Source organism: Sinocyclocheilus anshuiensis, unplaced genomic scaffold (genome assembly GCF_001515605.1).
Source record: "Sinocyclocheilus anshuiensis isolate Anshui unplaced genomic scaffold, SAMN03320099.WGS_v1.1 scaffold1425, whole genome shotgun sequence".
Lineage (NCBI taxonomy): Eukaryota > Metazoa > Chordata > Actinopteri > Cypriniformes > Cyprinidae > Sinocyclocheilus > Sinocyclocheilus anshuiensis.
In genome coordinates this window covers 1,231,009-1,256,546 of record NW_015551044.1, presented here as the reverse complement: position 1 = coordinate 1,256,546, position 25,538 = coordinate 1,231,009, and the positions used below count along the sequence as shown (strand labels likewise).

At 34.2% G+C, this 25,538-nt stretch overlaps 4 protein-coding genes across 7 annotated transcripts in view; 1 reads left to right on the top strand and 3 right to left on the bottom strand.

The window, feature by feature from the left end:
- Positions 1-1,799, bottom strand: part of LOC107661600 (MOB kinase activator 1B-like) — a 4,253-nt gene extending 2,454 nt beyond the window's left edge. For 2 of the 3 annotated variants that reach the window (XM_016451264.1, XM_016451263.1), the window contains exon 1: positions 1,574-1,799. In XM_016451264.1, the coding sequence (XP_016306750.1) occupies positions 1,574-1,587 (14 nt within the window). In that variant the 5' untranslated portion in view covers positions 1,588-1,799. The remainder of the gene's footprint in view (positions 1-1,573) is intronic. The other variant, XM_016451262.1, reaches the window with a different exon arrangement.
- Positions 1,800-3,261: 1,462 nt separating this feature from the next.
- LOC107661599 (calcium channel flower homolog) lies at positions 3,262-9,574 on the top strand. Its single transcript, XM_016451261.1, has 5 exons — positions 3,262-3,899; positions 6,531-6,603; positions 6,690-6,815; positions 9,066-9,173; positions 9,297-9,574. The coding sequence occupies exons 1-5, from the start codon at positions 3,791-3,793 to the stop codon at positions 9,385-9,387; spliced, it is 507 nt and encodes a 168-aa protein (XP_016306747.1). The 5' UTR covers positions 3,262-3,790; the 3' UTR covers positions 9,388-9,574.
- A 3,813-nt stretch (positions 9,575-13,387) lies between these two features.
- On the bottom strand, positions 13,388-20,009 carry rexo4 (REX4 homolog, 3'-5' exonuclease). Of its 2 annotated transcripts, XM_016451259.1 has the most exons (9): positions 19,422-20,009; positions 18,798-19,108; positions 16,611-16,763; positions 16,436-16,537; positions 16,100-16,191; positions 14,818-14,906; positions 14,525-14,599; positions 14,348-14,422; positions 13,388-13,943 (listed from the first exon to the last, which is right to left on the bottom strand). In XM_016451259.1, the coding sequence occupies exons 1-9, from the start codon at positions 19,641-19,643 to the stop codon at positions 13,788-13,790; spliced, it is 1,275 nt and encodes a 424-aa protein (XP_016306745.1). In that variant the 5' UTR covers positions 19,644-20,009; the 3' UTR covers positions 13,388-13,787. The 2 variants fall into 2 exon arrangements, with proteins under 2 accessions (XP_016306745.1, XP_016306746.1); XM_016451260.1 differs by lacking the exon at positions 16,100-16,191 and having other exon boundaries at positions 16,344-16,537.
- Positions 20,010-21,031: 1,022 nt separating this feature from the next.
- Positions 21,032-25,538, bottom strand: part of LOC107661627 (nuclear factor 7, ovary-like) — a 6,532-nt gene continuing 2,025 nt past the window's right edge. Inside the window, exons 2-5 of the mRNA XM_016451291.1 lie at positions 23,781-23,876; positions 22,852-23,082; positions 22,734-22,761; positions 21,032-21,564 (exon numbers count right to left, since the gene is read on the bottom strand). Of these exons, the coding sequence (XP_016306777.1) occupies positions 21,032-21,564; positions 22,734-22,761; positions 22,852-23,082; positions 23,781-23,876 (888 nt within the window). The remainder of the gene's footprint in view (positions 21,565-22,733; positions 22,762-22,851; positions 23,083-23,780; positions 23,877-25,538) is intronic.

Here is a 25,538-nt window from a genome sequence, read left to right as displayed (position 1 = left end):
GAACTGTTTTTGCTTGTAAACTGTGCTTGATCTGTGCATATTTCTCTCCTGATTCAGACAAAACAACTTTTGAGACAACAAGCAATATTATGGATGACTCATATTTTAACCGGAAGCAAAGGTTTGAAGATAAAAATGCCTTAATGATGGATTTGTTTCTTAAAAACATGCAGCTTTCCACTTCACAAGACGTTAATGGACTGGAGTGGTGTGGATTATTGTGATGTTTTTATCAGATGTTTGGACTCTCATTCTGACGGCACCCATTCACTGCTGAGGATCCATTGGTGAGCAAGTGATGAAATACTATATTTCTCAAAATCTGATAAAGAAACAAACTCATCAACATCTTGAATGGCATGAGGGTGAGTAGTACATTTTCAGCAAATTTTCATTTTTGGCTGAACTATTCCTTTAAAGAATGTCAAAATAGTCTATACAAAATACCGCCTAATCAGGATTGTTATAAGCACCTGTGTGTGTGTTATAATGTCTCATTTTTTACATATTTCTCATCTGATTTACAAAGCAAATCTTCAAACACAGACATGCAGTTTATCCGGTTCCCATCAAAGAAACACACATGCCACTCAAAACCATTCACACATTTTTCAATTCAAATTCAAAAACATCACAATGGTAATGACATCACATGTCTGTGTTTGTTCTTCACTTCTCCAAAATCACATGCTTCCGGTGAACCATCACAAGCGCCTCACAACAGTTTCCACATGAAATCATTCTCAGCTGTTTTGAGGAGGCCGGTTTTCTTATGACAGGCTTCTCTGAAGGTTCTAGACAACCTTATCAGTAAATTCAATTTCAGATGCATCATAACAATCAACTCTTGCCAAGACTTCAGATTTACCGAATCAGATTGAGAAATGTTCTGCATTTGCATCTGCATCATTCCTCTTGTAAGATGTAAATATGTTCCTTAAAGTAATTACAGAGAAAGCAAATACACCCTGTTCCCTCTTTCTAAAAATGATACGATTAGAATGATGCGAGACTGTTAAACTGAATTAAACAGCATTTTGGGAGAATAAAAAACATAAGAAACATAAGATAAGATATTCATATGACAGTTGCAACATCATGCACTGCCTGGTATCTATTTCATTTCATGCAATTTCATCAACAGCTCAGCTGCTCAGCATACAGTACAGCCAACTTTTCCAACTTTGGCTGCATCACAGGCTTTGCACACAATGCACCTCTCTGATCTCAGATACAAAGTGACAAGACACACAACGTGCTTTTTGAACAACAAACATGCATTACATAAGATCTGCCCCCACTTCCAGCCCAGCTCATCAGAGAGCCAAGAACCCGGTGCAAATGTGCCAGAATTGGGCTAAGCTCGATGCCGAAGCATTTGCGTGAAAAACAGCATATTTTAACACAGCTGTCAGGTTGAAATACTGACACATTTAACGATCTGCACACGCAGAACTGAAGCCGATTCGGTCCAAAAGCTCTGGTTGAACAAGTAGTTTTGAGAATTTAATTTCTGATCTGAGAAATGCACCAAAGCGACTGAGAAAAACTGTAATCACAGAGTCAAACTCACAATAAGAAGCTCATCTTATTCTGTCTGGCCGGTTCGGAGTTCTGCTGCTGGTCCCGGTCCGCGGTTCGGCTTCGTGTAGCGCAGAGACACCTGGCAACAAACTTCCCACAGTCGCTGTGGATTCTCTAGTCTAATATGATTTGTAGATCTGTAAATCACGTTACATTAGAGTAAATCCAGGATGAAGGCTGACTTATGTTTTGGAGATCTGTGTTAATGCCAAACCACAAAATCTCGCGATGGTTCGAATAGCTGACGTAAGCCTTTATTCTGATAGATAGATAGATAGATAGATAGATAGATATATAGATGGGCAGCATGACAATCTTTATTCAATCACAAACTTTGCCCCAAGCACATACACACACCGCACCCACACAAATACAGTGGGAAAGTATTTGGACACTTGACTTAGAAATGAAGAAATTTCATTATATATATTATAGATATATAGGTAGGTAGACAGACAGCCAGGTAGGTAGAGACAAGTTGGTAGGCAGACAGATAAGGTAGGTAGAGAGGTAGACAAGTAAGTAGGCAGACAGACAGATTAGATAGATAGATAGATAGATAGACAGATAGATAGATAGATAGATAGATAGATATTTTAAGTTAATATTTCAATAATTGTACAGCACATTTGCATATTCACAGTTCTCAAGGTCACATGACATGCAAATAAACAAATAAAATATTTCATCTTTTTAGTAAATGTTTCATTTTGATTGTTTAAAAGTACTTATTTTTTTAATCAAATGTAAATCAGTTGATATATTATTTTTTATATTAAACATTGAAAAAATAATTCATTTATTTTAATCAGTGTTCTTTATTTATTTTGTTTACTTATATTTTAATATTGTTTTATTAATATTATTTTGTAACACTGTTGTTTTTTTCATGAACCTCGACTAATCCTGGACCCCAGTTTTTATTTACATTTTTTTTATTTTAGAATTATGATTATTTTTTGAATATAGGCCCAACAAAAAAAAAGACCCAATTTATACTGTGAAAAATTCATATTCTAAATATGTGTAAAATATTATTTGAAAAATAATTAGTTTATATAATGTTACATTTATTTATGTTTTACTCACTATAATACTGCATTGTTCGATTGATTGATTGTTTTAAATTATCTTATTTTCTTGTAATATAATTCATTTATTTTAATTAAACTTATTTATTTAAAACCTAATTTTATATGATTATAATATAATTCTAATGATTAATTATAAATATTTAAGCTATTTATTAATATTAATAAAATATATGCATTTAAAATGTATTTATTTAAACATATTTTTAATCAGAGAACAATAATATTACACAACAGAATGGAAATAATGTTTTCCCCCTTACTTTAACAGTTTGGTTGTGACTCATTCGCATAATAGTAGAAGTAGTAATAGTAGTAGGCTATAGTAGTAGTAGTATTAATAATAATAATATTAATAATAGTTTATTAGTGATTGTTTAGAAGTTTACCATACATTTTTAATATACTTTTCAGTCTAATAATAATAATTCATAGTAATAGTAGCAGAAGTAGGCCAGTAGAATGTATTAAAAGTATTAGTAGTATTATTAGACTGTATTAAAGTTGTGATGGCAAACGCTTTTAAACACATAACTGTACTTTACACTACACTAGTTGTCCAAACGCCAAAGTCCTGACTGCGCAAATGTTGATGCGGTTGATGCTCCTGACGCTCCATATGCGCAGTGACGCATTATTGGCTCCACCCACAATGCAACACAGACAAGGGAACCTCCAAGACAAGCAAACGCTCTAGCGTTACTAAATTAAACTGACATTACACCGAGGATTATCTGACTCTGAGGACACCGATTCAGCGACACCTTTTAACTCGAACTCGACGAAATTCGACAGCGATCCTGAGAAATTTGGATTATATTTCGCTGCCTTCTGCCTCTATTACACTATAATAAGAGCAGCGGCGTCCTTACAGCATTATTTTTTATCCAGGACGATTTTACAATCCAGTTTTTTTTCGGTGATATTTTTGGCTGCCGATTGTTTGATAACTTTATTACGCAATTTGTTTATTTGGCTGATATTACAATCAGCTATACTTTCCAGCCATTGTCCTCGACGGGGAAAGAGCGACGCCCTCAGGCCGCCGCTGGTACTGCAGCTGCCGGTGAGTTGTAAGTGAGACGCCGGGAGTCTGAATCATTTAACGGTGGAAAATGAGCTCAGAAGAGGCGGCAGCTCCAACCAAAACCGGCACAGACGACGATGGCATGTCCTGGTGGTACCGCTGGATCTGCAAACTGGCCGGTGTCTTGGGTGGCATATGTAAGTGCATCACACGTGATTGTGGCCATATGGCTGTTTAAAGCAGAATAACAGCATCAGCCATGTGCTTCCTGATAGACAGCTGTGTCCTTGTGTGATGGCATCTGAAACCTTTCCAACAACGATACTCTTACACCAAACACAATCACATGTCCTGTGCTGGACTTCTAGTGGTTTCCCTACAGCATATCAAATTATGAAAAGATAATGTCAAGATCTTCTTAGTGACATCACTTCCTTAGAAGCAAAGCTGTACAATAGGGTTTCAATCTTTTAGATGTCACGGACCCCCAAATATAATCATCTTTGAGCAAGGGACCCCCTTCTAAAATTTAAAAGACAGCTTTTTATGTATAAAGATCCAATTTATACAGCAAAAAAAGTATTACAGATATACTGTTAAATGCAGTATTTATATATTATCAAATATATTTTTATTTCAATCGATTTATTTATTTTAATCAAACTTAGTTAAAATTATATTTTGTATTTTAATCAGACTTATTTTATTTTAATTAACAGTTAAATTATTTTTATTTATTTTAATCAAATTATACATTATTTTCATTTAAATCTATCTATTTATTTTACTCCAACTCATTTATTATTTAGTATTTATTTTAATCTAACATATATTTATTTTGTTTAATTTTATTTTCATTTTTTAAACTGATTTTCTCAAAACTTTTCGACAGACCCCTCCCTGCATGATATAATATAGGTGAACCATATTATTGATTATTATCAATCACTATATCATATAGACCAGCATATGCTCATCAATTTGGGATGAATGCAAACCATGATGTTTTCGTCCTTCTCTGTTAATCAATGCACTCAAGGAGATCATTGCTTTGAACAAAGACATGGCTAATCAATCACACCTTCAGACAGTGACTCTCATAGAAAACCTGTAGAAATTCTGTCATGGAGAATCAACACCTACAAACAAGTAGTTATGGTTCCAGGGTTATACTTGGAGTACCAAATGCATTGGTATATGAAATACAGTAATCCTTCAATATTATGTATTGAAGTGAGGGAAATGAGTTTGTGATTTAAGTGCTTTTAATACATAATTTTGTGGTAAATATGCTGAGATTTGAGGTGTAAACTCACTGTGAGATGCTGGAGTGGTTTGTATGAGCTCTTTTTTGTAGACACTGTCATGGTAACACAGGTGTCATAGCAACTGCAACTTTCTCTTCTCTTGCTCGTTTCTTTCTCATCTTTTTGTTCTGTCGTGTCTTTTGTTAGGGATCACCATGTGTTATGAACCAATAACAATAACAATATCTCTCTCTTTCTCTAGTGCAGGGGTTTTCAATCCTTTAGGTGCCACACTCACCCAAATATGATCTTTAATAACCATCTATATAGTTTATTATTTATACTGTGAAAAATGTTTACTGTGAGTTTTTATTTTTTTTTACGTTCTTTTATGTATTTTACATTGTTTTTCTACTCATTATAGTACTGTTAGATTTATTATTTATTTACATATTCATATTAATATTTTTTTTTACTTCAATTTTACTTTTATTGTGTTTTTACAATTACAAATAAGATTAAAATAAATAAATAAATATTTGATATATATATATATATATAAGGATCAATCTAACAGGGACTATAGAAGAAAATTAGGTACAATGCATGAAATGGTAACATTTATGTTAAAATTGTGCATGGCCCCTTTAAAAAAAAAAAAGTAATAATAGTAAAAAAAAAAAACCAGTACTATAAACTTATTGAAAACCAGTTTGAAACTAGTGCAAACACAATCTGTCTGTCTCTGGCTGTATTCTGATATTGATTGATTTGGCTGTAGGCGGATACACTTAATCGCTGCTGTATTATTCTGTTCAGTATTATTCATTAGACACAAAGATTGAGCTTACACTAGGTCTGAACACACTCTCACACACACACACACACACACACACACACACTTGTGCCAGCAGTACTCTGTCTGTCTGTGTGTCTGTGTGTGTGTGTGTGTGTGTGTGAATGTCTGTGAGTCAATAGTTCTCTGTTCTCGTCTACATATGCTGAGACACAGATGACAGAAGCAGCTGCTCATCAAACCCAACAAAAGCTTGCGCTCCATCCAGCAACCAGCTGCTCCTTCCTGTGTGTTTGAACGTATTTTGTACAACATGTAGAAGTTGATTCTGACCACTATATCATAATTGCTTAATCTTATCACTAATAAACTTACTTTAAATCAAATGATATATTATTTTATATTAATCATTTAAAAAGTAATTCATTTATTTTCATCAAAGTTATTTATTTGTTTGGTTGTAATTGTATATCATTATTATTGATGTTGTTGTTGTTTTTGTTTTAGGGGTTACGTTTTTCAATTTCCATGAACGCTTAGCACAACCTGGGCAACATTTTTTATTTTTTTATTATTTATTATTATCATTATTATTTTATTATGATTTAATGAATTATTAGCTTGGTAAACCCTGCAGGGCAAATATTTGGTTGATATTTGGTCATTTTGAGGAACATAAAAAAATTTGATTTATCATTTACCACTAATCACAATGTTTTTTTTTAGATGACAAATATAGATGTTATTTTCAAAAACGTAACACTTTTCTGTGTTTATTTTTTTAGCATGTGCAACAATGGGCATTTGGAACTGTGTGACTGTGAATCCGTTAAACATCGCGGCTGGAGTTTGGATGGTGTAAGAACTTGCATTTCAGTTCCCAGTGTTCATCAAGCCATGTATATAAGCCAATCAGAAGAGGAACCATCTCTGTTTTCCCTCAGGTTGACGGCGATTGTGTTGTTCCTGTGTGAGGTGCCCTTCTGCTGTCAGTTCGTAGAGTTTGCGAATGCTATAGCGGCGCGTGCAGACCGTCTGAAGCCCTGGCAGAAAGCCCTGTTTTACTGCGGGTGACTGGTTTACTTCCTTCACTGGATAATCAGTGTTACTGTGGAACTAATATTTACTGCGAAACAAAAAGTGTTTTTTTTAATCCAGGGGACACATGGTAACTCTAAAAGCTAAATCATCCACTGAGCTGTTTTTGACTTATAGGAGAAATTTGAAGACTAACAAGTGTAACTGTCCAAATCAATTAATTGGAATGCAAATATCAATGCAACCAAATGATGTGTGTCAAATTATAAAATAAAAGCCTTATCCTTTAATAACATCAGTAAATGTAAGTGTAACATGTAGAATTAATCTTTAATTAATGAATATTAAATTTACATTAGTTTCTTTTTCAAGTCTCTATGAAGTTACATTGTGTTTTTCAACTCATTGTAGTTCTGTTTATATATTATATATATATTTTTTTTTAATTATCATTTCTTTATCTATTTTTACACTGTTTTTCTCTAAACCTTTTCACAGATACTCTAGACCCCAGTGGACAATATTATTACAGCATTTCATGTTAATTTATATTAATGTTAATTTCATTTTATAGCCTATTAATACATTTTAACATTAGTTGCATAAGCGAACATTAGTTAATATATTATGAACAAACATTAATTTAAAGGGGTCATATGATGCAATTTCATTTTTTCCTTTCTCTTTGGAGTGTTGCAGGCTCTTGGTGCATAAAGAAGATCTGTAAATTTGCAAAGACGCTTTGTAAAAATCGACGTGTTTCAGAAAGGCGGGGCATAGAGGAGAAACAATAATGTACAGTATGTGGAAAATAATGCGTTTTTTTTACTTTAAACCGCATAAACACATTTCATTACACCAAATACACAAAATAATGTTCTTTTTAGCAGCATCATATGACCCCTTTAATATGAACTATATTATACACTACCATTGAAAGGTTTGGGGTTGGTAAGATATCTTTAATGTAGTCTCTTCTGCTTATCAAGACTGCTTTTATTTAATTAAAAAATGCAGTAATATTGTGAAATATTATTACAATTCAAAATAGCTGTTTTTTATTTGAGTATATTGTAAAATGTAATTTAATCCTGTGATGCAAAGCTGAATTTTCAGCATTATTACTCCAGTCTGCAGTGTCACATGATCCTTCAGAGATCGTTATGCTAATTTGCTGCTCAAGAAACATTTCTGATTATTAATGAGCTGCTTCACATTTTTGTGGATCCCGTGACACATTTTTTTCAGGCTTCTTTGATACTTAGAAAGTTTAAAAGAACAGCATTTATGTGAAATAGAATCTTTTGTAACATTATAAATGCCTTTACAGTCATTTCTGATCAATTTAATGCATCCTTGCTGAATAAAAGTATTAAAGGGGTCATATGATGTTGCTAAAAAGAACATTATTTGGTGTAATGAAATGTGTTTATGCGGTTTAAGGTTAAAAAAACACATTATTTTCCACATACTGTACATTATTGTTTCTCCTCTATGCCCCGCCTTTCTGAAACGCGTCGATTTTTACAAAGCTCATCGGTCTGAAAAAGCGAGGTGTGCTCTGATTGGCCAGCTATCCAGTGCGTTGTGATTGGCCGAATTCCTCAAGCGTGTGATGGAAATGTTACGTCCCTTACCATATTGTGATGCCTGCGGCAACCACATGTGATGACCCCGATCCGGTAATCCACAGCGCAAAGTTGATGTATTTCCTCAGCGACCAGCACAGATCAGCTCCAGGCATGACGAAGCATATATCGTCCTCTTTTGGAAGACCAAACAAAGTAGTTTCGCTTTCACAACGAAACACACAGCGTCTTCACGACATGGTGGCGGCGGCAACAACAATACTACAGCGAGAATAAAAGTTACACCTTCTTTCTTTGCGTGAACATTTGGGAGGCGTTATGCAAATCTTCCCACATCGTGATGTAGACATGTGGGGGCGTGTTAGAACGAGCCGTTTTAGGTAGGTGTGGCTGACTCTTAACTTTTATAAAGAATATCTCTTTGGATTTGAGACTTTAGTCTTTGCAACTTTACAGATCTTCTTTATGCACCAAGAGCTTGTAACACTCCAAAGAGAAAGGAAAAATTGAAATTGCATCATATGACCCCTTTAAATATGTATCAAAGGCTATTAAATGTTAAATGACTAAATGTTACATATAGACTGTCTACAATTTATATATTGAATATTGAATGTCTACAACCCAATTGTTAATGGGATTTTTTTGTTATAATTTTATCAGAATTAACACAGATTTCACTTTGTCCCTCAGGATGGCGTTGTTTCCCGTCTTTCTGAGCTTTTCCATCACAACTCTGTTTGGTAACGCCATCACTTTTGCTACAGGAGTGCTGTACGGACTCGCATCCCTTGGAAAGAAGTGAGCTCATGTTTGCATTTACTCGCACACAGAAAAAAACATTTCTTCACTGAGTAATTCTTCATAATATATTCAGCCATTATTGACTAAATGATGGACGATTGTGCGCTTTCTGTGTTTCAGAGGTGACGCGGTGAGCTACGCTCGATTGCAGCACCAAAAACAGGGCGACGAAGAGAAACCGACAGGAACAACAGACGGTTCAGTGCCGTGAACCTCCTCTACCTCCGCTGCATCCTTCCCTCTCTTTTTCCCTTCACATAACTACATGCATTACCTAGTGTAACCTTTGACCTCTGACAGCGTGAGTCAGTCAGCACAAATCAGTTTGTGTAGGATTTATTTAATAAAATGGGTTTTAAAGGGTTAGTTCACCCAAAAATGAAAATTCTGTCATTAATTACTCACCCTCATGTTGTTCCAAACCCGTAAGACCTTCGTTCATCTTCGGAACACAATTTAAGATATTTCTGATGAAATCTGAGGGCTCTCTGACCCTCCCATAGACAGCAAGGTAACTACCACGTTCAAGGTCCAGAAAAGTACCAAGATGATCGACAAAGTAGTCCGTGTGACATCAGTGGTTCAACTGTAAAGTTGTGACGTCATTACGCCGGATCTGGGTCTGCGCCGCCACACGCTCGCGTCATGGTACTGTCATGAACGCGCGTCCACAAGTGACGCAGTAGAGACGAAAATGTGGAATAAAGTCGTTATTTTTGTTTTCTTTGCACAAAAAAGTATTCTCGTAGCTTCGTAACTTTACAGTTGAACCACTGATGTCACACGGACTACTTTGTCGATCATCTTGGTACTTTTCTGGACCTTGAACGTGGTAGTTACCTTGCTGTCTATGGGAGGGTCAGAGAGCCCTCAGATTTCATCAGAAATATCTTAAATTGTGTTCCGAAGATGAACGAAGGTCTTACGGGTTTGGAACAACACGAGGGTGAGTAATTAATGACAGAATTTTCATTTTTGGGTGAACTAACCCTTTAAGTGGATTTTTTTCAATTGCGCTATCATGCACATTTGTTTAGTTTTTTTAAGTATTGATTTAATTATCATCTCACTTTATAAAAACCGACGTATTTTAGTTTGTTAACCCAAAGCTGGAGTGTAAATGAATGCATTAACTTCAGCGACCGTCTCCGTCTCTCGTATATTTCTCCCAGAATTCTTTGTTCTGAACTTTTGTGACAAGTAAATCTTTTAAACGAACAAACAAACTTGTATTTTAATGTGTAGGCATGGTAAAAACGTGTTTTGGAAATTGCAGGGCCTCTGCAGGGATTATAACGAAGTGTGTTTGTGTGTTTTTGTGCCTCTACAAACCAGCCTTTACCCAGAATCCTTTGCTGCAGCATGTTTGGTGTTTGTAAGAAATGGTGGAATGTAATTTAGCTATGCGCTGCTCTAAAACCTCGCTGTCACTTTCTTTATTTGATATTTGGTGAAAGAGTGTCTTTGAGAGTCTGATCTGCGCTCTTTTCATAGCCATTAATCGGGTTAGACGCCATATTGAATTTAACACGGATGAAAACAAGGCTGTGAGGGCTAGACGTTATGGAGTTTTTGTCTACTGAAAGTTTTGTTTCGTCAGCTGAACATTGGGTTTGTTGTTAAACAACAGTACAATCCATTGAACGCGCTGTACTTCAGTCCCTCACAGCCTCATTTTCATTCCTGTCAGAAATGTAATATGGCACTCCCCTGACGGAAGTCTGTTGAGAAGCTTGTGTGAGTGTTTTTCTGAATGATGAGGTGCATTTCGAGCGGTTTACCTTCCGTCTTCAGGAACTTGCGTGTGTTTCTGTCTTTGCTCTCAAGCCATGCGTCTCTTGCTGCACTGAAGAAGGGCTTCTTTTCTGGAATAAGAAACGACTGGGTTTGTTGATGCTGTGATGATGTGTTGTTTGCTTGTTTCTGCGTCTATCTGAGCCAGTCTCAACACTGACCGTGGAAAGTATGAAAGCCAAAGGTACAAACTACAAGATAAAAGAGCTATAGTTTGGAGGTCAGAGGTCATGCTCTAACCATAGTGTTCACACTGTTACTGTCTTTTGTCTTTAAAGGGTGAATTTCATGAAATTGGTCAAGGGTGTCTAGATTGTATTTCACCTACAAATCTTTTTTTTTTTTCATGACAATTAAGCACATTTATTCAAATAAAATACATTCATTTATATAATTGAATTTATTTAGATTTAAATACAACCATTATATTACAGGAATAAAATTACGAGAATTGAAATAAATCTCATAGTAACATGTTTGGAATGTTAAAATGTAATTGCTTAATTGTCACTGTTACAATGCAGAAATGAAGATGCATTTTAAAAATGCCAGTGTATATATTTTTTTTTCCTTTTGGTTTTAGTATGAAATGTATGGAAGCCCATTTTCACAACAGAATGAAAAGATAAAAAGGGTAATTGCGTTTTTTTATCATCTTTTTTTTCCGCACAAAAGGAAGAGTTCATATCTTACCATTCAAACTATTTTTGCGGGTTTATATCAGAATTAGATAGAATTACGAGATGTAAACTCACAATTATAAGAAAATTCACAAAAAAGTCACCTTTAATTTTTTTATTCTGTGGCAGAAAAAAAAAACAATTGTGAGACGTAAACTTGGAATTGCGAGGACAAAAGTCAGAATTTTAAGTTTATCTTGCGATTCTGCCTTTTTCTTCAGAACTGCAAGTTTATATCTCAGTTATGAGGAAAAAAAATTATTGCAAGAAATATTTTTTTCTCAGAATTTCAGAAAAGTTTTGAATTGAATTATGAGGTAAAAAAGTCGCAATTACCTTTTTTTATTGTGCCAGAATCGGGCTTCCATATAAATGTTATCTGGGTGTTTGTGGGATTCATTATTTTAGATGCTCACATACTGTCATGAAATACTTTCACCAAACTTTTCACAAATTTTAAAGTGTTTTGCATGAATGTTCAGCAGGTAAAATTATCTCCTTATATATAATATAAAATATAATATATAAATGTATATACATGTAAATATTTTCAAAATATACTGTATGTGTGTGTATTTATATATACGTAATAAATATACACAGTACACACATATATTATGTAAACAAAAAACGTTTATTTTGGATGCGATTAATCGTTTGACAGCACTACCAATAACACATCTGAGGCATCAGGCTTGTTAAGTCTCCACCAGCACACAAACCAGCTCAAATTTAATGTCCACCTAGCTATATTGTAGAATTAACTATTATTTATCACTAACCTAGGTTTTCCAGATTTGGAAGCAAAGTCGTCCTAAAGCTGGAGCTCTAGTTTTGTCATCTCTTGAATGTGATCTCAGTAATCACGATATCATAACTAAACACTTCTGTATTTGACAAACTCAACACTACTGACTGAAAGAAGAGATTTTGAAACACCAAAATTGTTCGGCACAAAATAAACTTGAATTGTCATTAGCTGTTTAGCAGTGATCTTGTCTCTCTGTGTATTTGTGTTGGATCAGTGACATGTAACTGATTGACTTTGCGATGATGTGTAAAAAATAAAATAAATAAAAAAAGGTATTTTTTCTGTTTTTTTTCCCTATGAGCTAAATAAAGACAGTCTCTGACCTTCTCGCTTTCTTGTTCTGTTTCTGTGTAAGAAACATCTGATATCTAAAGTATGATTTAACTACTACTTTTAAAGACCCTGTGGAATTTTTTTTTTCTTTATTTACAGCTACATCTGGTGTTTTTAATATGCTTGAAGACGTGTACAAATTAATCTATGGTCCCTTTAGTTTTCAAAAGACTGTGATGATGCGTTTAACGGTCATCAGTATCGTAAATCCTCGAAGGTTTTGCATATTTGTATTTTTATTAAATATGTACATTTTTGACGACTTCCGCTGCTGAGAAATCCGGAAATGTGAAAAAGTTCCTTCAACTTTATTTCCGCAAGACAATTTTCGGGGTGGGGCTTTTTATATCATTAGCATATCACAAGATTTGTGCAAGATTAGCAAAACATTATTAGCTGCAAAGGCTAATGATATTAATTACCGTTACTCGTCCGACATTGTAGAGAGCGATACATAAAATGGATTCTGATATGGACCTGTAGACAATCCTGTAAAATTCCCTCTTCCTCTTCTTCGGAATCAGTTTCTGGTTCAAACTTGCATGACTGAATTAATCCACTATTTTGACAATAGTCTTTGATTTTGTAGCGTTTAAGATTTCATTATATTTCATTGCCATTATTTGTGTCATTCGATGTGAGAAATCAACACCTTGTGCACATCAAGTGTGGGGTCTTTAATAGCAGTTCAGACAGAAAACTATGAAAGTCTCCAATAACGGTTACATCTGTCATGTAATTTTAAACAGGATGGAAAATAAGCATTTAAATTACTTGGTATAAAAGAGCTCAATAGAACACTGATAATCTGAACGGTTTGATGGTCTCATTCCTCAAATAACAGAAGATAGGATTTAAGATTCAAGTACAAACTGAGAGACATTCAGACAGGAATATTAAACAGTTCATCATAACGTAACTGAAGACAGTGTTACTCCACGCTTGTAAAACAGATCCATGTTTCAGTCTGTCATGTTTTGCGAAGAGTTTTTTTTATCGGCTGATCTGAATTAATTTGCTCTGGTTTTTAGGAGTTTTGGGTTTTCGTGGGCTCTTCTGAAATTGACCCGCCCGGGCGGCTTTAAGCTCCGCCTCCCACTGCTTCTTCACCAGAGTGTACAGCCTCATAGTGGCCTGAGCATCCTGAACCTGTGATGCACACACAACATTGAACTGATCAAAAGTGACAGCAAAGACATTTATGTAACAAAAGATTTATCAGCATATTAGAACTGAAGACTGGAGTAATGATGCTGAAAATTCAGCTTTGCAGCACAGGAATAAATTACATTTTAAAATATATTCAAATCGAAATTTTATTTGAATTGTAATAATATTCTACTGCATTTTTGGTCAAATAAATGCATAAATCGTGGTGTACAAAAGAAACGCCTTTCAAAAATATTCAAGTTTCTCACACCAACCCCAAACCTTTGAATGCTAGTCTATGCTTTAATTCCTTATCTTGTATTATATGGCAAAAGATCAAGCCATGCACGTTGAAATAATGAATGGAGAACAGTGTTTGTCTTAGATGTTGAAGAGTGACTTACAGATGAATGTTCACCCTGCTGGACTTTAACACTGAGAATCTCTTTGCATAAAACCCGCAACGCAGGACGTGCGCTCTGAGGAAGAGGACAAGAAGGAGACATTGACAATTAAAATGTGCATATTTATTTATTATTAATAATACTGATTTATGAAGTTACCAGCAAATTGTTTCATACCTTTACTCTCTGCCTAAATGGTTTGTATTTCTGTGTGTCTCTGATCATTTTCTTGGGATGATCCAGCAGCAAAATCTATGAACACCACAAAAGTGTTTAAAAGAAATCTGACAGTTTGTTAAAGGAATACCTCATTTGAAAATGTCATCATTAGTCGCTCTCAAGCCATTCCGATCCCGTATGCTGTAATATAGCCTAGTTTGGTGCTTTTTTGGTGTTTGTTTTCCACAGAAAAAGCATACAGGCCTGGAATGATGTGAGCGTGACAACGGCCTTTTTTGTGTGTACTGTACCTTTAAGTCATTGTGAATGGCGTGTCCTACTAATATTCTTCCTTCCAGAATCTGAGCCACTTCTTTCTGGACTGTCTTGATGTCCTCACCTGTTAATCACATGAGGAACAATAAATAATCTCATACATGCAGAAGCCTGTTTCCACCACAGAATAAAAAAAGGTAATTGTGACTTTTTTTATCTCTCAATTCTGAGTTTAAATATCGCGCAATCTTGAGCTAACATTTCCCAATTCTGCCATTTTTCTCAGAAATCTGAGTTTATATCTCTTTTAAAGGTCGCCTAATTTCATGGACGAAAGGATCTGTCTGCATCACAAGATGCATATTTCGACAGAAATATTAAAGTATATAAAATTGCTAGAAGTACAGTCAGAATAGTGACATAAAAACACAATTTTGAGAAAAAAATTTAATTACAAGATGTTAACTAAAAATTGAGAGATACATTTTGGATTGTAAGAAATAGAAACATGCAATTTTGAGAAAAAAGACAGAATTGTGAGATGTTAACTCATAACTAAGAGTTATAAATTCAGAATTGTGAGAAATACAGTCAGAAATGTGATATATACCTGCAATTCTGAGAAAAAAGTAAAGATTTGTGATGTTAACTCAAAATTGTGAGGAACAGAGGCAGAATTGTGTCAGACACAATTTTAAGGAAAAAAAATCAGAATTGCGAGATATTAACTCAAACTTGCAAGACATAAATTCTGAATTACGTGAAATACAGTCAAAATAGTGTTTCGATGCAATTTGGAGATAAATGTCGGAATTGCGAGATGTAAACTCAAAATTGCATGAGTCACACTTAAAATTGCGAGAAATACTTGTTTATTTTCTTACTTACATTCTTATTCTATACTAGTGCTGTCAAGCGATTAATCGCGATTAATCGCATCCAAAATAAGTTTTTGTTTACATAATATATGTGTACTGTGTATATTTATTATGTATATATAAATACACAAACATGCATGTATATATTTAAGAAAAATATGTTGTTTATATATTAAATATATTTATATATTAATTAAATTACATGAATATAAATTAGACATCTAAATACATGTAGATATTTTCTAAATATATACTGTATGTGTGTGTATTTATATATACGTAATAAATATACACAGTACACACACATATATTATGTAAACAAAAACTTTTATTTTGGATGTGATTAATCGCTTGACAGCACTATTCTATACAAACAACCATTTCATCAAATTTGTAGTATTTTTCAAATGCACTAGAGACTATTATGAGGGGTCCTGACCATTTTCGATGTCCGCCGGTCTGATTCCACTAACAGCCGTCCTGTAGTCCATAACCTTTTCCGTGGGTTTGATGTATTTATCGTAGATGCATTTCCCAAAGTGGTTGCACACATATTATGTAAACAAAAACTTTTATTTTGGATGTGATTAATCGCTTGACAGCACTATTCTATACAAACAACCATTTCATCAAATTTGTAGTATTTTTCAAATGCACTAGAGACTATTATGAGGGGTCCTGACCATTTTCGATGTCCGCCGGTCTGATTCCACTAACAGCCGTCCTGTAGTCCATAACCTTTTCCGTGGGTTTGATGTATTTATCGTAGATGCATTTCCCAAAGTGGTTGACGATGGAGACTCGCGCTAGAATGCTGTCCTCCCCATCACACCCAACACCCACCATCTCACAGTCCATAGCGACAGCACGGGTCAATCTGAAATCAGCCACAAGATTACATCACTTTCCTTTAAAACCGATGACTACCCAGAGAACTGCAGGTGTCTCACCCCTCAAACCCGTGCTCTTTCACCAGCACTTTCTCTGTGACTTCTGCGCTGGACTTCAGCATTCCGCTACGTTTTCGTACGATGTCTGCAGCCTCGGGCCCCAAAGCCGCCTCGATGTCATCAGGGTCCACGTCATCAAACCAGATATCAGGCCTAAGAGGAAACAGTGTTTCAAGAGGACAGTATGGAAGCTCGAATCCACCATGAAATTAAAATGAAAAAATGAAAACTGTATTTGCAACTTCTTTATTTCACAATTTACACTTTTTTCTTAATAATTGCTAGTTACGCCTCGCAATTTAGACTCTTTTTCAATCAGAATTCTGAGTTTCTCTCACAATTATGACTTTTTCAGAATTCTGAGTCAGAATTATCACGCAATTCAGATTTTTTTTCTCAGATCAGTTTACATTTTACAATTTTGACTTTTTAAATTCAATTTGAAGTAAAGAATTTTATTGAAATAAATAAATCTAACAAAAACAGTACTATAGTGCGTGGAAAAAAAGACATCATAATTCAATGTAAAAAATAAATATTTTCCAAATAATATTTGACACATATTTATAATATTTTTCACTGTATAAATTAATATAAATAATATTGAATATAAATATAGCTGGCTTTCAAATTTTAGGATGGAAGTCCCTAGCACAAAGATAATCATATTTTGGGGTTTAAAGTTTTTCTCACATCTAGCTTTGTGTCTTGCAATTTCGACTTCTTATCGCAATATTCTGAGTTTGTCTTGAAATTTTGATTTTTATTCTCAGAATTTATATAATTTATATTTCATTTTCATATTGGTATATTTCTCAGAATTTATATTTATTTTGAATTTATATTTATATAATTATGTTTTTATAGAGTTTATGCGTTGCAATTTAGAACCTTTTTCTCAAAATTCAGAGTTTTTCCTCGCAATTCTGTCCTTTTTTCTCTGAGTTCTGAGCATCTTGCAATTCAGGTTTTTTGTTTCAGCCACAAAATAAAAAAAATAATAAAAAGGTAATTACAACGTTTTATCTGAATTCTGATTTTATTTTTATTGAGTCAATTGAGACTCAATTGAGGTCTGAGTTGTCAATTGAGGACAAAATTCTGAGTTGTGTTATACAAACTCAAAACTGTGAGAAAAAAAAATTAATTGTGAGATAAAAATAATGCAATTATCTTTCTTCTTTTTTTTATTCCATGGCAGAATCAAGTGTCCATAGGACAGTCATATGAAACGAAACAGCATTAAAATGCACACATACTCTGCTGTTTTCTTTTCCACCTCCTCGACTTTCTTCTTTTTGTTCATCGGTTTCTCTTTTTCATCCTTTCTTTTCCTCTTCTCTGCTTTGAATTGTTTGTGTCTGGCGGAGTCTTTTCCGTTCTGTTGGTCTCCATCTTTTTCTACTCCTCCAGATGTCTCAGAAGCAGGTCTGACAGTCCGTGCAGGTTTTTTCAAGTGAAGTTTATGAGAGTCTTTGGAAACTGTCTTCTGAAGCTGCTTTCCTTTAACGTTTGCATCTTTCGCCTGTTTTGTGTCTTCATTCTTCTTTTCAGGATTTGCAGCAAGAGTCTACACCTAGCACAAAGATAATCATATTTTGGGGTTTAAAGTTTTTCTCACATCTAGCTTTGTGTCTTGCAATTTCGACTTCTTATCGCAATATTCTGAGTTTGTCTTGAAATTTTGATTTTTATTCTCAGAATTTATATAATTTATATTTCATTTTCATATTGGTATATTTCTCAGAATTTATATTTATTTTGAATTTATATTTATATAATTATGTTTTTATAGAGTTTATGCGTTGCAATTTAGAACCTTTTTCTCAAAATTCAGAGTTTTTCCTCGCAATTCTGTCCTTTTTTCTCTGAGTTCTGAGCATCTTGCAATTCAGGTTTTTTGTTTCAGCCACAAAATAAAAAAAATAATAAAAAGGTAATTACAACGTTTTATCTGAATTCTGATTTTATTTTTATTGAGTCAATTGAGACTCAATTGAGGTCTGAGTTGTCAATTGAGGACAAAATTCTGAGTTGTGTTATACAAACTCAAAACTGTGAGAAAAAAAAATTAATTGTGAGATAAAAATAATGCAATTATCTTTCTTCTTTTTTTTATTCCATGGCAGAATCAAGTGTCCATAGGACAGTCATATGAAACGAAACAGCATTAAAATGCACACATACTCTGCTGTTTTCTTTTCCACCTCCTCGACTTTCTTCTTTTTGTTCATCGGTTTCTCTTTTTCATCCTTTCTTTTCCTCTTCTCTGCTTTGAATTGTTTGTGTCTGGCGGAGTCTTTTCCGTTCTGTTGGTCTCCATCTTTTTCTACTCCTCCAGATGTCTCAGAAGCAGGTCTGACAGTCCGTGCAGGTTTTTTCAAGTGAAGTTTATGAGAGTCTTTGGAAACTGTCTTCTGAAGCTGCTTTCCTTTAACGTTTGCATCTTTCGCCTGTTTTGTGTCTTCATTCTTCTTTTCAGGATTTGCAGCAAGAGTCTACACACACACACACACACACACACACACACACACACACACACACACACACACACACACACACACACACACACACACACACACACACACACACACACACACACACACACACACACACACACACACACACACACACACACACACACACACACACACACACACACACACACACACACACACACACACACACACACACACACACACACACACACACACACACACACCAAATGTAAAAACACCTGACATATATTCCTCATTCAGAATTACTAATTCAGGAATTCAATATGATTTTACCATGGTAAATAATTCTTACCTGCAGTAACTTCTTCCAGTTGCACGAATACTCTTCAACTTTTGTGGGGGGCTTAATGTTTGGCTTTACAGTTGTTGGTTTCGTTTTCTTCTTTACAACTGTTTTTGTATCGTAGAAGAACGTCTTTTTATTGTTTTCATGTTTCTTTTTCTTCTTCTCATGATTTGATTGACCATTAGTTTGAACATTTTCGGCATGTTTCTTCAGCTTAACTTCAGACATCTTAAGTTTTTATCTAATTAACCTAATAAATAATAAAGCACTAAGGTGTTCCGCTTTTTCCGATATTACACTGAGCACGAACTTACTAGCAATAATTAATTTCTCCAGATGTTTACATTACTTTGAAGCTTTCTAGCGTCAACGCAGACCCGTGACATGCATGGTAACGCGGAAAATACTAAATATGTGGAAAGTATATATATATATCTATCGCTCTGTGCGAATATATTAGTTTAAAAACGTTCAATGCAAAAATTACTATTAGAGCCACATATAACTGTACCATGAGACAACCATGCTGATGGAACGTTCTGTCGCGTGTGTTACACCAACAGGACCGTGCAGTAACTGTATGCGAATGAACGTTCCGTTCTGTGTTTTGGACGTTTAGGAAAAAACAGTGTAGGAATGTAAAAATGGATTAAACGAAATAAATAATTTGATTAAAATAAACCAAAAAATAAATTATTTAAACAGCATTATAGTGAGTAGGAAAAAAACGTAACACTTTTCAAATAATGTTTTACACACATTTATATGATTTTTTTACATTATAATTTTGGCCTTTATATGATGAAAAATGTGAAAATATATAGCTACCTTGTAAATTTTAGGATGAGGGTCCCTTGCACGAGTATGATCATATTTAGTGGCCCATGGCATTTATGTATATATATATATATATATATATATATACACAAACAAAGAAAAACAAGTAGAATAGAAAGCTAGAGTTTTTTTTTTTTTTTTTTTTTTAAAAAAAAAAAAAAAAAAAAAAAAAAAAAAAACAGTTTGGTCAATGATGTTACACTAAAGAAAAAAATGGTATAGAAACTATTTTCTTTCAGAAATTACAAGTAAATTTCACAAATAATTACAAATAAATGGTAAGTAAAACATTGAATTAAACGTGAAATTTTAAAGTAAACTGAAATAATATTTTCTTACATAATGTACTCCAATAATCTTTATTTTATTTACAATTTTTTTTTTTTTTTAATATATATATATATTTTTTACAGTGTATGTCCATTTATGTTCGAATTTAATAAGTTATAAGAAAATGTATTAAAATTGTATTCATTCATAAAACGATGCTTTAATATACCTTTTTCAAGATGAATATGTTTCAGTCTCTGAATTAAAAGTCATGTCCAGGCCAAAATGTCTAGGCCAGGATGTCAAAAAAAGGAAAAAGCCTCAATAAAGGCCTGTATTTTGGCAGAATTGATCTTTTATTTATTAGTACCATCATAAACAAAAAGTTTGCATTCATTTATAATATGCAAATAAGCAATTTTGCATGTAAAAATCTCAGGAAATGAAGAAAACGTAATAAAAGTCTTTATTATGCTCATCATTTACAACATAAGTCACATTTAACTGTGCTAGTCTGTTGCACATATGTGAACTGGTAGGATCCTCAGACTACAAGTGACACAAACGCTAGAGAAGAACGGAAAGAGTCTCTCCGTAAAGTTTATTGTGAGTGAGCACAGATGAGTGTCGGTTACAGGATCAGAAAAAGACACCTTTCCTCCATCCCAGTCGAGTAAAACTCTCACCCTCTGCAGCTTCTCTTTAACACTAATTGGAGTGTAGGCTTGGTCCTGGTAATATGAGAAATATTTGTTATTTTTGTACCACACGCACCAGACATCTTTGCCAAAGAATGTAAATCCCTTCCTAGGGTTGGATGCTGTGGTTATTCCTACAGTCCAGTGTGTATTGTTGCCAACCTCCACATCCCAGCAGTGTGTTCCTGAGGTGAAGCCTTCAGAGCCCAGAACACACGGATAGACGTCGAATCTCTCTGGATTAGCGGGACAGGCGTGAGTGTCCGTGCTCCACGTCAGACCGGTCAGATCATCAGACAGCGTGAGCTCGGGATGTGCAGTGTTGGGGTCCAGAATCACAGGAGCTGATGAGACAAAATAATCAAGAGTTGGAGATCTATCATGTATGCACATAAGCAAGGGCTGGGTAATGAGACACGTTTCTCAATTCAGTTTTGATCTCATTTCAATTTGATTTGATATCGATTCATATGGATATATAGACAATCAGGTACGGTTCATGTCCATTTTTTCAAGGAACAAATCTCTCTCGACTTACTACAATAAGCCCTGTTCGCTGGTAGCTACATTAGTAAACAAACATGTAAATTGCACACAAGGTGGTTTTTATAATAAAAAGATTATAATAATAACTTTTCAATGGTATAATTATGTTCCTACTCCAGTGGATGTCATAACTTGTTTTCATGACGAATTTATTCAAACATTACATCCCAGATAGCACACGTACATCTGCAAGATGTCTGTTAAAGATCCATCGATCTGGAAAGCATCTGCTGTGTGCAAACATCTGACAGACGTCTTTAAGATGTCAGTTTTCCATACATTCTAAATCATGAACATCTTAAAGACATCTAACGTCTATTTGACATCTGTAGACGTATTGCAGATGAGCAAACGCTCGAATAAATACGTCTTGCAGATGTAAATGCAGACGTCAAATAGACGTCTCCGTGATGTACGTGTGCTAGTAAAATTGGCTAATGAACAATATTCATTATATAATATAACAAATATATTGTAGCCTAATATAGTGCATATATTTTGCAAATTTTTCTAGCTAGCTATCGAGTTTATGGCCATTGAATGTTTTTTCCAAGGTGAACGTGACGTCGCGTGACATTGTTTACAAGCTGTTTCATTGACGTCTTTCTGCGATTCAAACATGACCCACATGAAAAAATACTATAGTAATGTACAGTAAATACTATAGTGTTTTTGAACCATACTATAGTACTTGAATTAATTTGTTGTGGTAATTCTATAGTTGCTGTGGTAATATAACAACTATAGTAATATAAACGAATTACTTTACCCAATACTGTCCTACGTTTTCTACAAATAGGGCATATTATACTACAATACACTACAGTTTACTGTACATATACATACATCATCTGGGCCCCAAAAGCTTTTATTACCTCTTTTATTATATATATATATTTATGGGTTAATAAAAGCTTTTGGGGCCCAGATAGCATCTACAAGCAGGGGCCAACAGTGCCATGCTAACCAGCCAAAACATGACCTCTTGATTCCACCTGCCATAATTTGTTTTGGCATAAATTAAATGATATCAAATGAATCTTTATACACATTGTCAGAATTTATCAGATATGGTTAGTTCTCACATTTAAAAACGTGGCATCTTTGGCTTTCATTTGCTCCTCGATGTGTTTTATTGTGTCTGAAAGAGCTGAGATCTGTGTGTTCATCTCCTCCAGCTTCTGCTTCATCATCTGAATCTTCTGCTCCTCTTCCTCCCACAGTGCAGTGATTAGTGCCTCTTTTTCATCGATGAGGAACTGATGAAGCTTCTTCAACTCCTCATTAATCCGACGCTCTGTGTGCTGAGCTTGAGTCTCAAAGACAAACAGAAATAACGTTCAATTCAGTTCAGTTCAGTTCAGTTTTGTGTTGAGTGTGCTGAAGGGACAGTATTTAACAGTGTATCTTCACCTGGATGTGTTGAACTGCTTCCTCACACTCTCCTTTGACATATACATACATCATCTGGGCCCCAAAAGCTTTTATTACCTCTTTTATTATATATATATATTTATGGGTTAATAAAAGCTTTTGGGGCCCAGATAGCATCTACAAGCAGGGGCCAACAGTGCCATGCTAACCAGCCAAAACATGACCTCTTGATTCCACCTGCCATAATTTGTTTTGGCATAAATTAAATGATATCAAATGAATCTTTATACACATTGTCAGAATTTATCAGATATGGTTAGTTCTCACATTTAAAAACGTGGCATCTTTGGCTTTCATTTGCTCCTCGATGTGTTTTATTGTGTCTGAAAGAGCTGAGATCTGTGTGTTCATCTCCTCCAGCTTCTGCTTCATCATCTGAATCTTCTGCTCCTCTTCCTCCCACAGTGCAGTGATTAGTGCCTCTTTTTCATCGATGAGGAACTGATGAAGCTTCTTGAACTCCTCATTAATCCGACGCTCTGTATGCTGAGCTTGAGTCTCAAAGAAAAACAGAAATATCATTCAGTTCAGTTCTGTGTTCAGTGTGCTGAAGGTACAGTATTTGACAGTGTTTCTTCACCTGGATGTGTTGAACTGCTTCCTCACACTCTCCTTTGACTTCCTCTGTGTGTTTGAGCTTTTCTTGTAAGGACTTCAGCTTGATACTGAGCTCCTCCTAGAATTTAACCAAGAAAAAATGAGAAAATCCCACTGCATGTTATCCCTAGTCCAAAACATCCATAAGGAATGCCAGCATAATTCAGTTTTTTTTTCTTTCAAGATATCATATCATATGCACACTTATATAATTGGTCATTTTTAAATGTAGTGTATATACAGTGGTGTGAAAAAGTGTTGGCCCCCTGTAATTCTATAGTTGCTGTGGTAATATAACAACTATAGTAATATAAACGAATTACTTTACCCAATACTGTCCTACGTTTTCTACAAATAGGGCATATTATACTACAATACACTACAGTTTACTGTAGTAAAAACTAAAGTATACTACAGTATTTATTACAGTTTATCGCTTCACTATGGTTAATACTACAGTATGCTGTAGCATTCATTAACAAAGTGTTGTAAATACTATAATATATACAGTATAATACACTTTACTGTAGTATGGTTCAAAAACACTATAGTATCAAACCACAAAGCCTACTGCGATTTATTGGATGGGAGGTGCACTACAAATAGGTCAAAGGCTGATGATACACTGATGCAATGTTAGAATGGGTAACAAATTTCTATCTGGATACTTTAGATCGGTCATGGGCCCTGTGTATCACCATAATATTAACCAAAGTTGCCCCGTGTATCATCAGCCTAACCTTTTTGTTCATGCATCAACTGAAAACAGCATAGATTGATCAGTTATTTAAGTTTATCAAAATGAGAATCGATCTATGCGAGAAATCTGTATTTCTTATTTATAAACCAAGCCTAATATATACTTAAAGACACACCGTTTTGGACAATATCTCGCATCTTCAGCCAGACTCCAAATGTCAGGTTGCCCAAGTGATTTGCCACATGAATCAAAGCTGCAGGACTCATGTGAGGCTCCTGCTGTGGGCCCCGGGCTCTGGAAGATCAGTCTGCAGTGGGTTTGAGTTCACATTCATATGAAGAGAGTGACAGGAGGCGGAACACTTACCTTTCCATTGTGGCTTCAAAGTTCTGGAAAAAAAGCAGAAAAAAAATTATTATAAGAGAAAAATATCCATTAGCAGTTCCTCAGCTAATGCTGAAACATAGAACAGTGGTCCTCAGCGATGCCAGATAACTTAAAAACAATTTAATTAATAAATTATTATAAATATATTAAAATTACTGATTACTGATTTAAAATACTAAAAAACAAATATAATCAACATGTAAACAGACTTATTTTCGATTCTTCAAATAAATAACAAATATTTTCCTTCAAATATTGTGTTAAATTCTAAATAAAAATGCTACAAAAAATCAAGGTGTAAACTGACAATTTTTCCTTCAAATATTGTTAAAATAACTTAAATATGAAAAAATGTTTCTGTTAAAATAATATACCTCTTATCTAAATTAAAATGCTAAAAACACATAATATCAAGATTTAAACTGACAAAAAAATAATTTTGTCCTTCAAATATTGTGTTAAAATAGTATAAATATGAAAAACAAAGAAAAAAAATGTAATATTGTGTTTAATATAACTCAAATCTAAATTAAAATGCTAAAAATAAAGCTAAACTGACATCATTTTGTTTCTTTAAATATTATATTAAAATAACATATATAATAATATAATAAAAAATAATTTAAAAAAAATTCACAAATTGTGTTAAAATAA